At 39.0% G+C, this 13,796-nt stretch overlaps 1 protein-coding gene across 1 annotated transcript in view; it reads right to left on the bottom strand.

Moving 5' to 3' along the window:
- Positions 1-5,055: 5,055 nt before the first annotated feature.
- Positions 5,056-13,796, bottom strand: part of TENT4B (terminal nucleotidyltransferase 4B) — a 78,188-nt gene continuing 69,447 nt past the window's right edge. Inside the window, exons 8-12 of the mRNA XM_090063067.1 lie at positions 11,687-11,813; positions 11,476-11,579; positions 9,104-9,291; positions 8,403-8,567; positions 5,056-7,736 (exon numbers count right to left, since the gene is read on the bottom strand). Of these exons, the coding sequence (XP_089919193.1) occupies positions 7,554-7,736; positions 8,403-8,567; positions 9,104-9,291; positions 11,476-11,579; positions 11,687-11,813 (767 nt within the window). The 3' untranslated portion in view covers positions 5,056-7,553. The remainder of the gene's footprint in view (positions 7,737-8,402; positions 8,568-9,103; positions 9,292-11,475; positions 11,580-11,686; positions 11,814-13,796) is intronic.

The raw sequence follows: 13,796 nt of genomic DNA, 5'->3' as shown, positions 1-13,796 counted from the left end.
AGCCAACTAGCCATGTCTCTTGAATCCTTTATTGATTCCCCTTGGGCACATCTATACATGCCTATTAATATGCTTGAATGAACTGTGGAGCTTAATGCTTCACAGTTTATTCAGACTGGGCATGCATCTGCACGTGCATCCAGGATTGCAGCATGTTGAGCTGGAGCAGCCCCACCTGGTCGGAGGCTGGGGGAAGGGGGTCATGGGAAGGAGTCAGGGGTCAGCCTCCCAGCACTCCCTCCCAGCTCAATGTGCTGCAGAGGGGCTGGCTGGCGCATAAGGGTGCTTCACTGTGGGGCTACCCAGCAGGCAGTCCCCACACTGAAGCACCCTCATGGTCTGGCCAGCCCGAGTGGCATCTACATGTGCACTGCTGAGTTTTACACTTCACAGAAGGATAGCATGTATATTTACAAGTACTATTGTGCTGCAGAGTAAATGAGTTTACTCCAGCCTAATAGGGGCACATGTGTAGACACAAGACATTTACTGCCCAGCTATTTAGTCTACTGTGCAGTACATGTCTTGTGTAGACATGACCCTCAAGTTGTAACCATATTTAACAGATGTATACTAGGCATTTTTTTAAGTGATGATAGCGAATGTATCAAAAGGATGGAAAAGTCCATCCACCCAGATGCTCCAACCGCATTGCAATTTGAACAGAAAAATATGGATGGGTCAAATCTGTACAGTAGAAAAAATAAGTAGCAAAACAAATCCTCTTTCTTCATCACATGCCTGTGACTGAAATCAACAGCCTACATAAATGGTGGGTGTTACTCTGGGCAAGCACTTCCAAAAGTACTGCTCAGGTGTTTAAGCCTACTCCTGCTTCTCGGTAGGAATCTGGACAAATCCAGAGGGGTTTCTCAGGGATGTAGGCTCCCTCCTCCCCACAATCACCAAGAAATCACCTTTTCTCGAGTAAAACTGAAGAAAATGGACTTTGAAAAAGAGATTTAGGAGCTGTCCACTTATTGATGAGGAAACTAAAGTATCTGTCAAGAGTCTAAAACTTTTAGCTTAGATCTCCTTTGAATCTCCTTTGGTTTCGAATCTCAATCTGTCCAGATACAGAAGAGCTGGCAGACAGCAGAAGCTGTAAAAAAAAAGCAGTTGTACACTCCTATAGAATGAAGAGAGGAAAATGTAGAGAAAAATAAATACGGTACTCTAAGAAAAGCTATAGCTGAGAAATACTAGCTATTTCAGGTTGCTCAGTGCCATCTGTTCACTAGCAAGTAGGAGGTACCACAGAGGTGAATCTGAAGGTGACAGGACAATTGCTACTTGCTCAACAGCTTTGGGGAGAACGTATTTAGCACTGTTTTAAAGCAGGGCAGAGACAACTGGGGTCTGGCTTGAAGCACACACATTTCTGAAATGGGCTTTGGATCAACAGTCTCAGCAAAGACAGGTGGATCACTCCTGATTCTTATTTAAATAGGGGCATGTCTACACAAGATGCTACTGGACAGTCATTACTGCACGTTTAATACTTGTATGTACTGCACATTTATTTAGTACTTGTATATACAGGTACTAAATAAGTTCACAGTAACCTGAATTACTGCACAGTAGTGCCAGCAAACACTTTTCTGTGACACTACTGCACAGTAGCCTAATACTACTGCACAGTAGCATCATGTCATGATTTTTCCCATGAGACACTACTGTCCAGTAGTAATGGGCACTGTGGACTCGGGCTCCCCCCTTGCTGCCTTTCTCGGGGACCTCAGCAGCCAAGTGGGTGCAACCCAGCACTGCAGGACACAGCGGGGCCCTGTGGGGGATGTCTTTGCTGCTAGAAGCTCCATGCTGCTTTGGCGAGGCAACCCCTGCATGCATGATAGTGAGTGGCACAACTCCATGCCACTGGGCAGGGGACATGTTGCCATGGCAGCCTGGAGCTCTCAGCAGCAAGAATCCCGCACAGCCTCACTGTGCCCTGCAGCTCTGGGTCGCACCTGCTGGGCTGCAGAGGCCCTGGGGGAGAGTAGTAGAGTGGGAGTCCACATCTGCAGCCCACCTATCCCCTGCCCCATGCACAGATTTGAGGGGCACAGGTCCCTACTGCCCCCCTGGGAGCGCGCGCAGCCACAGGGACCCAACCTCGCTCTCCCTCCCCCCCAAACAAACCATTTGCAGCCCCATCTCACCTCCCGCCAGGGCCCTTCAGCTGTACATTGCGGCCCTGGGCTTCCCAAGCCCTGCACACTACTTAAGTCCTTCCCTCCCTATGGTTGCCTCAATCCCTTCCTCCCCCCAACTTACCTGTGGGAGCTGCTCTCCAGGCTGCCTGGTGGCCATGTGCATTTACGTGCACATGGTACCCCCCTGCCTGACTATCCTCCTTCCACTTCCCCCACTCCTTGCAAGCGGGAATTCTGTCAGCCTGCAGAAAACTGTTTGCAAAACTGCAAAATCCATGGGCTTCCCTGGTGAAATCAAAAATCCTCATTTGCCTCTGGATTGTGTCAATTTTTGTGGGAAACGGAAAACCCAGATCCTTGTTAATAAGTCACATATCAGCCCTATTCCTGTTCTGGCAACAGAATGCTGGAGGGGCTTTTCTCTTTCTACCAGATAGCAACAGTTGCTATCACTGAATGAAAGCTGGAATTACGCATCTTTGAAGTTAAGATCAAGAAGAAAATTGATATAATGATGTTGTTAAGAACAATGCTGAAATATTTTATATGAATTAAGTATGCAAACAATTCTGGTTCAGAATTTCCTCAAAAAAGGGAACTTTGCTACTGATGAATATAAGGATGTGGCTTTCTGTACATTAGAAAACCAAGTTAAGAAATAAAAATAATTTTAAAGTCTTACCTGTTTGAATTTGCTTTCTCCTTCCAACAGAAGTAATCTTACTTACATATGGTATTGCACTAGAGACAAGATACGGATAGCAATGAAATATTACCATTTTATACATCTTAAAAGCAGTTCAATCAACTAGTGCAATTCCAGTTACATCATCTAGATCAGTGTTTTTCAACCGTTTTTGTTCCAGGACCCATTTGTAAACATTGATGGCCAGTCCTGACCCGGTAAATAGTTCAAGTGGCTAGCCTCCTGCCAGCCTGCAAGGGGAAACCCAAGATTTCCCATGTTTTTCTCCATTAAAAGAGAAAACATGATTTTCCATGTTTTTCTGTGATTGTTCACTACCCTTTTATAAATTCTTGTGACCAATTTTTGGGTTGCGATCCACAGGTTGAGAAACACTGCTCTCAATTCAAAACTTGAAAGCAACACGGAATGTTAGTTAAGGCACTCTACTATAGTCTCTCGCTACTCTACTGGAGTTAGGGCCAAATCCTGAAATTCAAGAAACTCAAGCTGGAGTCACATTTGCATTTAGATTTAAATGTCAACCCAAAGTTCTAATTATTGGGTGATTTCATTTAATAGCACAACTTTGGGCTCTGACACATCATTTTCTGATAACTTAACTGTGCATCCCATGGGAACTGTGCATGGCCCCAGATACAAGTGGGAGAGGTCAATTTGTAATATACTGTATTGGGAAAAACTTCCATAGTAAATCAGAACATGATTTTTTTCTACAGATACTTTAAGAAAATAAAAGTAATTACAAAGTGTAATAAAGGATTATTAGAAAAATTAAGATGCAAAACTTGTAAAATTTCAGATGACTCAGCGCATGACATTTTGTAAAACCAGCATCCTATCTAATTTCACACAAATATATATATATATATTTTTACTGGTTGACTAACTTACCTATCAAATAATTGTATGGAGAAAACCACACTTCTTTCTGTCACACTAAACTATAAATCACCTTCCTTATACATAGTTCAATTTTTTAAATACATTTGAATAGACTTAAAAATGAGTAAATAGGATGAACTTGAAGAAATAATAGTCTGACATCCTAAAACAGGTTTTTGGAAGTTTCAGCTTCTTTTGCAAATAACTTAGATGCTGTTGGTTATGGAACAGAAGCGAGACCTACAGAAAGAGGCTTGGGTTTTTTGGAATTTGAAAGGTTTATACAACAGTAGAATTTGAGTAGTGCTGATGGTCCAGGGACTATGCTAGAAGCAAGATTTATTTCGTAATGACTGTTATTGCACTAAGATTTTAGATGCTCCTTCCCAAACCTGAACAAGCAGAAGAAACAGCCTGAACTAAACTCGTTAGAACAATTCTTAAGCAGTAAATGGGTTATGTCACAGAGAACTACATTCCAAAAGATGTTTATCTACTAATTGAACTGCCTTTTCTGTATGAAAAAAACTAAAGAAACATTTTAGTGTCAAGAGCATGGATGAAGTTCAGGAAAATCTGGGATCAGAACAGTGAAATGTTACTTAAAAGTTAGACACCTGTTAGGGCAAGGATTTTAATTTACTAATGTGCCTGTACAATACCCAGCCTGATACTGTAGGTACAATATCTAGACCCCAATCCTGAATAGGGCCCCTGGCTACTCCTGAAATACAAGAGATAGAGAGTGGGTATTTGGTATAAGACAGAAGAGAAAAAAATTAACATTATAAAAAAGAAAAAACAGTAAAAAAAAACAAAAAAAAACAAAACCCCCCCCCCAAGGTTTGTATAGTGTAATTCTCACCATCTCTTAGACTTGCCACTTGACATTAGGACAATAAATATTAATTTAAAAACCTGTACACATGAATACCTGCACATTTATTTTAACTTCTCAAATTTGGTCTAATATACATTTCTCAAAAAACCCACTTCAAAAATTGATGGAGAAAAAGAGTGGGCAATCACCCAAGGAAGCTACTACCTACAAAGACTAAAGGCATCTACAGACAACAAGGAGACATAATACAAACAGGAGCCATTGATATATCCTGTTCTTTCCATAACAGTGCAAAGGAAAAAACAGGGCGAATGTCAAGAATGCTGATAAACTGTAGTATTTAGATTAAACATTTATTTTTTCATATATTCACAAAAATCTTCACAAAAGTATTGAAACTCAAAAAGGAATTAGACTTGAGTCAAATACAGAGATGAAATGTACAAGACAAATGAGCAGGCAAACTAAAAGGTCTTGAAAGTATTTTACTTCAGATTGAAAAAAAAGGAACAGTTCAACTGTTCTGTTTAAATAAAGATTTGCAAGATATACAGTATTTTATGAATACAATGCTGGTCATTTGAGGCAATGTAAAATACACCTCAATTTTTCCTTCATGCTTTTTTTTTTTCTTTTAGAAAGTTACTGTTTACCAAAAAGAAACTTGAGCAGTCCAGGAAAAGCTATTTTCCATAAAATTTATGAAAACCATAAATTGAGGCAAACCTAAGATTCCCAATGGAATCAAGATTATCTTCCCGCTACCACCACCTTAAAATTATCACATGCTTATTGGAACACTAATATCTGCACCCTAAGAGTACATTTGCTTTCAACAATGAGGGTGATTCTTTAAAAACACTTCAGTGTGGTAAATGCGATACAGATCTTTGCAAGTATTAAGTGTTTGGAACAGTTTTGCTAATAGCAGCTAACAATACTGGATTAATATAATTTATAAATAATTGTTCCCTAAGCGGTGAACATAAGTCTACACATTCACAATAATCTAAACCAAAATAAATACTGTGATTATGCATAATGTGGTACAACTTGTACTAGTTTCTATGAACAAAAGCTCAACATCTTGTTGATAAAATTATCTGATCAGAATAAAAATGTGAATCTAAAATTTTAAACATTGTCAAATTAACATCACTTTTTAAACTCTTAGTATTGGTATGAGTAACTGTTATGAATTCCATCTTGTTGAAATATGTATTTTTCTTTTTGAAGTAAAACACTTTAAACATGTTGAGAATGATGATTAATTTAATTGATGACATCAGTTTTGGTCTTATTTTAGCATTATTTTATTTTAAAAAGGCATTTCACACATCAGTGCCCATTAAAGGTCAGGTTGGTCTGCAGTATTTTGTAAATGTATATAAAAAGAAATTGCTAAAAGCTAACAGTACTTTTTATAAAAGCATCATCTCTAGGAAAGCTGCATTAAATGCAGCCATGTAGGATGAACACAAACTCTTTCGTCTTAAAGAAATATGTTAAAGTAAATGCCACTTAACATTCTATCATTAAAGTGCCCCAACTCTTTTTTCAAACTATGTATGTGGATGTAATCACATATTTAATTTACATTCACGGCATTAAATAATTTACTGTAAATTAAACTGTGACCGAACCAAACACTGCTGAATTTTAATTAAAAGGTAACAAGTTCAATGAAGAAATATTAGAAGGCTATGAAAGGTTTGGGTTAAGGCAATACAAAATATATTTTCCATTATTTGAAGACTACTTAAATTTTTAAAGTGTAAATATAAAAATACCTAAAAGGGGAATGAGAAAAAAATACTTTAATAGTAAAATTTACAGATAGCTTTAACAGTTATTCGCTTCTCCAAGAGTTAGCAAAAAATATAAAAAGACCAGACGGGTGGGTGGGGAAGGCACAAACAGAAAGGCATGGGATTAAAGCAGCCAGGGAATGCAAACACTGGTAACAAATTGAGTTGGTTTGTCCTGAAAATAAAGAAAAAGAAAAGAAAAACCAGAGGCTTGTTTTTGTTTTAAAAAAAGGAGACTGTTGAAGGAGGAGGAAGGGAGGAGAAACCTGAAAAACCCCACTGCCTTAAATGATGGCACACTAGAAAACAAGGTGAAGATTTTTTCAGCGCTCACAAATTCAGTGTTCACACAAGAGTACATGTACATTTTACACAAATGAAAGACTTCATTTGCCACCGTAAACCTTTCTTCTTAGAGGAACAACTTTTGCAGATCAAATGTTCTATTAAATTATTTAAATGCCAAAAACAAAAAACAAAAAAACAAAAAAAAAGAAGAACAATTCTGAACAATATAGCTAGTAATGTATCTTTACACAGATGTTAAGATGACAATTTAGATTATTCTCGAAACTAATCCTGAGAAAAAAATTCTGTTTACAATTTAAACAATAATGTTATGTAAAAAGTATTAACAAATCCACTATTACAAATGTCAGTTTTCCTATGTGGTCATCTATATATACACAATAAAATGGTAAATATATGCAAAAATAATAAAAAATCATGCACAAATTACTTTCACCTTTAAAGGCAGGGTTTCCCTCAAAAATACAATTTTTCATCTTTTTTTGGGTTTTTTGGTTTTTTTTGTTTTGTTTTGTTTTGTTTTGTTTGATACCACCCCCTAAACACACTGAATACTACCCCTACAGGTCAGCATGAGCTGATGGGAAATATATTTATTTTACATTCAAGCTTTATATCCTAAATGACCCTGTTGTAGCATATGACTTATCAAATGAGCAGCCATTTTTTCCTCTTTTTTGCAGTGATCAATCTTCATGATCCGTTCCGTGGCGAGCTGGGAAAAAAAATGCAGTTGCTAATCAACGTCTGAACAGTCTGAAGCTCCGGAAAATATCCAAGGAGTCACTATCAAACTATCCTGTAGCATGAGATCATTGCACACAGAAGAACAGTCATTAAATAGGAAACTATCTACAAAGGTCTGAAAGGGCTGCGTCCCTCTTGTGTTTCCTCTTTTTGCCATGGAAATACTGATTATGTGATTTGCTGCCTTGATGTTGTTTGTTTGTCACTGAGGTACCATGGCTTGAGTTTGTTGGACCTTGGAAGCCTTTGTTGGAAGAAGAGCGGAATAACCTTGCAGATCCATGCTGCAAAACAAAAAGAACCTAAATTAACATGCATTACAAACAACATATGCCAATTACAGCATTTGGGTTCTGGTTAAAAAAAAAACAAAAACAAACCCTTAAACACTAATTTGAGGAGGTATTGTATTTAAAAGGATCTCAAAGTTAAGGGAAGAATTATATCTACATCTAACTTCTTGTGCTAAAAGGCTTTCACTTCAGCAACCTCAGTAATGAAAGAAATAGAATGCTGATCGCTAGCCTTTACATAACACACTTCAAGAGTGACAGGACCACATACTTTATTTTGCAGTAAGAATTGTACTATGTACCCTTTACTAAAAGGAAGTGGATAATGCAACTGCACACGTCTTCTACATCTAAAATTTCCCAGAACAACTTATAAAAGAGTCTATGTAACCAGTTTAATGGGTATAAAAATCAATGAACAACAACCAGTCCCAGAAGGGACTGAGAAGGAACAAAATGACCCTAGAATAATTAATGATCCTGGAATGCCTCAAGAAAAAGCCTGCACATTCTGTTACACTAGAAAAATAATCATCAGGGGAAAAAAAATCCTTTTCAAGATCAGCTGTTCTTCCATAGAATGTCTCCATGCTTTCATAAGCATGTATCCTATTAAAATAGTTTAAAATATGTATGTTTTTTAGAACAGTTCCAAACCTGAGATTTGTTCATGCTGCTAGATGTATTAGCCGTTTGACTGTTTTGCATTTTTCCAACTGATTGGGAAGATTCCAGTGATACATCTTGTGACCCCACTCGGTTTGTGGTAGCCTGACGACAACTCAGCTGCTTAGATGTTTTGCACGGTGTTCCATCAGAATCCTTCAAGAAGACAAAGGTATTAGACAGCTTATGCTCTCAGAATACAACTAAAGTAAACAAAGTTTAAGGAGTAAATATGTTGGTCCCACCAGATAAAGCCATTTTCAATCTAGAATTCCATCAAACTCACCAATGCACAGTCCTGACTCTTTAAAGTCTTTTAAAATCCCTTTATTAAACCAGATTTAAAAAAAAAACAAAAACGTATTTAAATACATGTTCATGGCAATTTATTTTGGGAATTTTATTCAAATCATATCAGCCCTTTGAAATGCATGCATTATTCAGGAGACAAGAGCAAAGAATGTGCTTGCACTTTACTTCATATAGGAATGCAGTGGGCCATCAGATGAGTTTAGTTTTGACAAATCAATTAATGCACATTGGATTTGTAAGAAAAATAACCCCAATGCAAATCTGGCTTCTGTATGTAATTATTGGAACCATCATAATTTGTCTAACATATATTATACACATATACAAAGAGGGAGAAAAAAATTCTGATCAAGTTTCAAAATAAGAACTTTAATACTTACTACATCACTAGAGCTGGATAATGTGGAAGAGGAGGAAGACAATGGACCTGATGACGAGTTTGAAGAATGTTTACTGAGCGTTTCTGAAGTTTTACTTCTAGATTTACCTAGTGCTTCTTTCTCTTCAGAAAGATTATTGTTACACTTGTCCAACTGTTGAGTATCTACTATCAAGGTTACCCCATTACCTGCAAAATAATATTTAAAAATGTAAAAAGAAAGGAACTGTTCATTGCTAATAAACTCTACATTTTGTATACACACCACAGTATTTTTCAGAGTAGTCCCAGCAAAACCTATAGACTGCTCCCAGATGTAGCAACTTAGGATCAGACCTGACACTCAAGAAGTCCATTGTGGAGTGTGATGAAATATACTACCATACTATACCGAATTTAAAAATATACATAAAACATCAAAAGAGAATAGACCACAGAAATGCTTTTTAACTTCCTACCTATGCCTTTGGCTACTTAATTTGGGTTCCTAAATGGGAATTGCTGGTTGCAGATCTTCTAAATAATGTGGCCTTGTGTTCTGGCAAATAAGGTAAAAAGATTTAAGAGCAGAGAAATAACCAATCTTGGAATAAAACCAAGAAGAATCCCAGTATGAACTTCCTTGTTACGTTTCTTATAAGCAAGATTTACTGTTTCATATGTAAAAGAGGCCAATACATGGCAAGGTTGCCCAAATTTGCTTATTCCTAGGAACACAGTGCTACACTTCTATTCAAAAAGACAGATTTTTAGGAGAAATATTCCTCTGTGGCCCTTTATGAATGCCCCCAGCATATACTGAGCTTGGTTTCCAGTAGATCTACATGTTAATTTTCTAGTTACGAATATTCATATACATAACTAATGTTATGTAAAGACAATAACAATTAAGTTGTTATCCCTCATGAAGCTTGAGGGATCCGACTGCCACAGCCAGCTGGCATATCTTTACCATACTGATTTACAGATTAAAAAGAAGAGAAGGTGCTACAAGCAGTCTTGCAATCAAGACAGAGGCTACTGGAGTCCACCCACTAATGCAAGCTTTAAATTCTGGTCAAGTGTAAAGATGGCCAATTATTTCTCAACTGGTTAGTCACCACAAACAAAAAACATGATTCAATTTTTAGACATTACATCATTTCAATGCATTTTAGAGTATATACAATTTAACTCATCTAAGTGATGATCTCTAGTCACAAAACAGAGCACTGGAGTTCTGTTTTACATTAAGTCATTAACCATGGCAGAAAATATAACAAACCAGAGTTCAAAAACCAATCCTACAGTCATCCTTAACAATTAGAAGGTTAAAATAAACAGAGGCCATGGACAGACATACATTTCAAGTGCTCCAAATTTCACTCCAATTTGGAGTGCTTCAGACAGGGACAGACATGCAGCCTTCTGCTGTAACCTACTGCCAGGCTGCTTCCAAAAGAAAAAAAAAAAAAAAAAAAATCAATGAGGGTATACAGCAAGTGCTCTCCAGCCAGAGGAGTATCCTGTAGCTGGGGGCAGAAAACAGTTTCTTGCAGACTCCAAAGAAGGTTGAGGACAACTGTGCACCTCCCAGTGGAAAACAGGAGACTGGAGGCCCCGCACTCCCTACCAGAACTGGAAGACTCTGTGGCAGAGACATTCAAAGGATTTTCTGGCTCTAGAGGTTGCTGAGGCTGCGCAAGTGCACATGTGCATGTTTGAAGGGCTTTAGATGTTACATCTGTCCAGGACTAGAAAGATTGCTTTGAATAGTCTTCATATACTTGGATATCTCCCCCATGATCTATTCCCTTTAGTAATAAAAAGTCTATAAGGAATTATGATTATTATTCAAGTATTGTTCTGATATTTACTCTCCCAAGGGAAGTCAGTCCTTTCTGAATCATGCTCACAGATACATTCTTAGCTAGTTGAGATCAAAGACACGTTTAATTTCATATCAGGAAAAACTTCAGAAGTTCAGCAGAGAAACAAAAAAATAAAAATAAGTCAAGGTTTCTTACTGTCCTTTAAAGTATGGAGTACTTTAAAAGTGACTGTATTGTTTGTATTCATTTTACAACAATCTACACTTCAAACACAACAGTAGAGAAACATAGTGATAATTTTTAGAACTGTTTTAAACAGAAGCTTTACAGAAGTTTCCCCTTGGGTGTCAGTGCTCTTTCTGGGTTTGTTACCAGGCAAAATCAGTGACACCAGAATAAAGATTAGTGTTAATGCTTTTTTTCCCCATAGCTACTCCAATCCAAATTTTCCCTCTAGATTATGCTAACAGTTTACCAGAGAATTAGATGCAATGTTGAATGTTCATATTTAGACCTTTGCCATTACCTTATCTGAATCAAAAGCAACATAGCCAAATCTTACCATTACATGAAGACTCTGTTCTACTCTGAATTCCCCACTGCTTTGATATCCAATCTCTGTATGTGGCCACTTCTTGTGTTACTCTAATTATTCTACCTAATATACTGTGAAAGAAAAAAAGAAAAGCAGCAAAACCTGGTCAGTTTCAGATTTTAAATACATAAGAATGCATGTAAATATGGTGTGACTTAATTTTAAAATAAAGTTTTACCTTTCAGTTTCATTGTTGGGATAATATTTAGCTATTGGCGACACAGCATGGCTCAAAACAACATATGCATAATCAAAGGCCTGTTTCACTTGCATGGCACCATATGAACTCCTCCCAACATCATTACCTTAAAATAAATACATAATAATCATGCACTAGTCAGAACTGCAACACATGAAAAAGTACATATTTTATAAAGCATGAAATGCCATATAGAGCTACACAACATTTCAGTTTGAGTGGGATCCTAAGATTTTAGAGTATACCAATTAAATCTTTCTATCATGATGAATAAATACGATTTATTATAAAACACCAATTATATCAAAATGGAATCCTATAAACAAAATACCAATTTTGTGACCACAGATATCAAAACTGCCAAGTATATGTCCATTTACAGAATCAAATAGGATGCCATAGGCATATCTAAATGTTTTCTCTCCTGACTCCAGGTCCAGTGCTAACAAAATAAACTCCATCTACTTACCCCACTGGACTGTGGCTGTAAGCACCTGCTATCAGGTATGAACCTCCTGCAGCCCCAGTAGAGTCTGCAGAGCTGCCAGCTCCCACAGATAAGGGAGGAACACTCACAGTTACCACCCCTGCTCTCCCCAAGATGAAACACGGTGTGGTCATCATGGGAGACTCCCTCCTGAGGGAGCAATCTGCCGCCCCGACCCCTTAGCCCAGAAGGTCTGCTGCGGAGGATCCCAAAGCTTATCCAGCCTTCTGACCACTACTCTATGCTCCTTATCCACGTGGGCATGAATGACACAGCTTGGAGCAACCCTGGCCATGTCATGAGTGGCTACAGGGCTTTGGAAGTGGGGCTTAGGGGGTTGGGGGCACAGGTGGTCTCTTCCTCGATCCTCCCAGTTATGGGTCATGAGCTGAGGAGGGAGAGATGGATTGAGGTAGTCAACCGAAGACTGTGGCGGTGGTGTCATCATGAAGGCTTTGGCTTCCATGATCACAGCCCGCTCTTTGGTGAGAGGCAGTGGTCTGCTGGGAAGAGATGGCCTCCACCTCACTTCACTGGAGAAAAAGCTCTTTTCAGCCAGAGTGGCTGACCTGCTTGACCAGGCTTTAAACTAAGCCTGCTGGGGGGTGCGTGGGCAACCACCAAAGCAAGCCCACTAGGCAACTTCTGCAAAACCAGCAAGTTAGGGCACTGAAGGGACTCCACTCCTACCCCAGCCCTGGAACGGTGTCCTCCTGGGAGTGCAAGGAAGCCTAGGGCTTCCAATGGGACACTCACGTGCCTGTACATCAACGCCAGGAGCTTGGGGAACAAACAGGAGGAACTGGTTCTCCTCCTAAACAAGAATGACTACCATCTCATAGGGATAACAGAAATCTGGTAGGACTCCACCTACGACTGGCCCACAGGTATAGATGGCTATACCCTGTATAGGAGAGATTGTGTGGGAAAAAGGGGTGGGGGTGTAGTTCTCTGTCAAGAAAAGCTACACATCTCTGCGAGTTGACATTGGCACCCAGGGAGGACTGGAGACGCTCTGGGTTAAAGTACATGGGGAACATGGCACAGGGAACACAATGGTAGGAGTCTACTACAGACCACCTAATCAGGAACAAGAGCTTGACCAGGAATTCGCCAAGGAACTGGCTGAAGCTGCACACTCCTGGTCCATGGTTGTCATGGGAGACTTCAACTACCCAGACATCTCATGGGAAGAGCACTGGGCTGAATCCAAGCAGTCACAAACCTTCCTCACATGTATGGACCAGCTCTACCTGACTCAAGAAGTCTATGCACTGACAAGAGGTAAAGCGCTGCTAGACCTGGTACTTGCCAAAGGGGATGATCTAGTCAGTGACCTAAGAATCAGAGGAAAGCTGGGAGACTGTGACTGGGAACTGATCACTTTCACTATCCACCAAAAAGCTGGCAAGTCAGTCAGCAATGCAGATGCCCTCGACTTTAGGGAAGTTGATTTTAATAAACTCAGGAGGCTTGCTGTCGAGGCCCTAAAAGGACCATGACTCGATAGGGAAGGGAATTCAGGATGAGTGGTTGCTTCTTAAGGAAATGATCCTGAAAGCACAAGGGATGTCCATCCCATCTCAGAGGAAAGGTAACAAA

This window comes from Crocodylus siamensis, chromosome 9 (genome assembly GCF_052110815.1).
Source record: "Crocodylus siamensis isolate JL-2025a chromosome 9, ASM5211081v1, whole genome shotgun sequence".
NCBI classification, from domain to species: domain Eukaryota; kingdom Metazoa; phylum Chordata; order Crocodylia; family Crocodylidae; genus Crocodylus; species Crocodylus siamensis.
The sequence above is the reverse complement of the archived record's forward strand: the minus strand, read 5'-3'. Positions and strand labels throughout refer to the sequence as shown.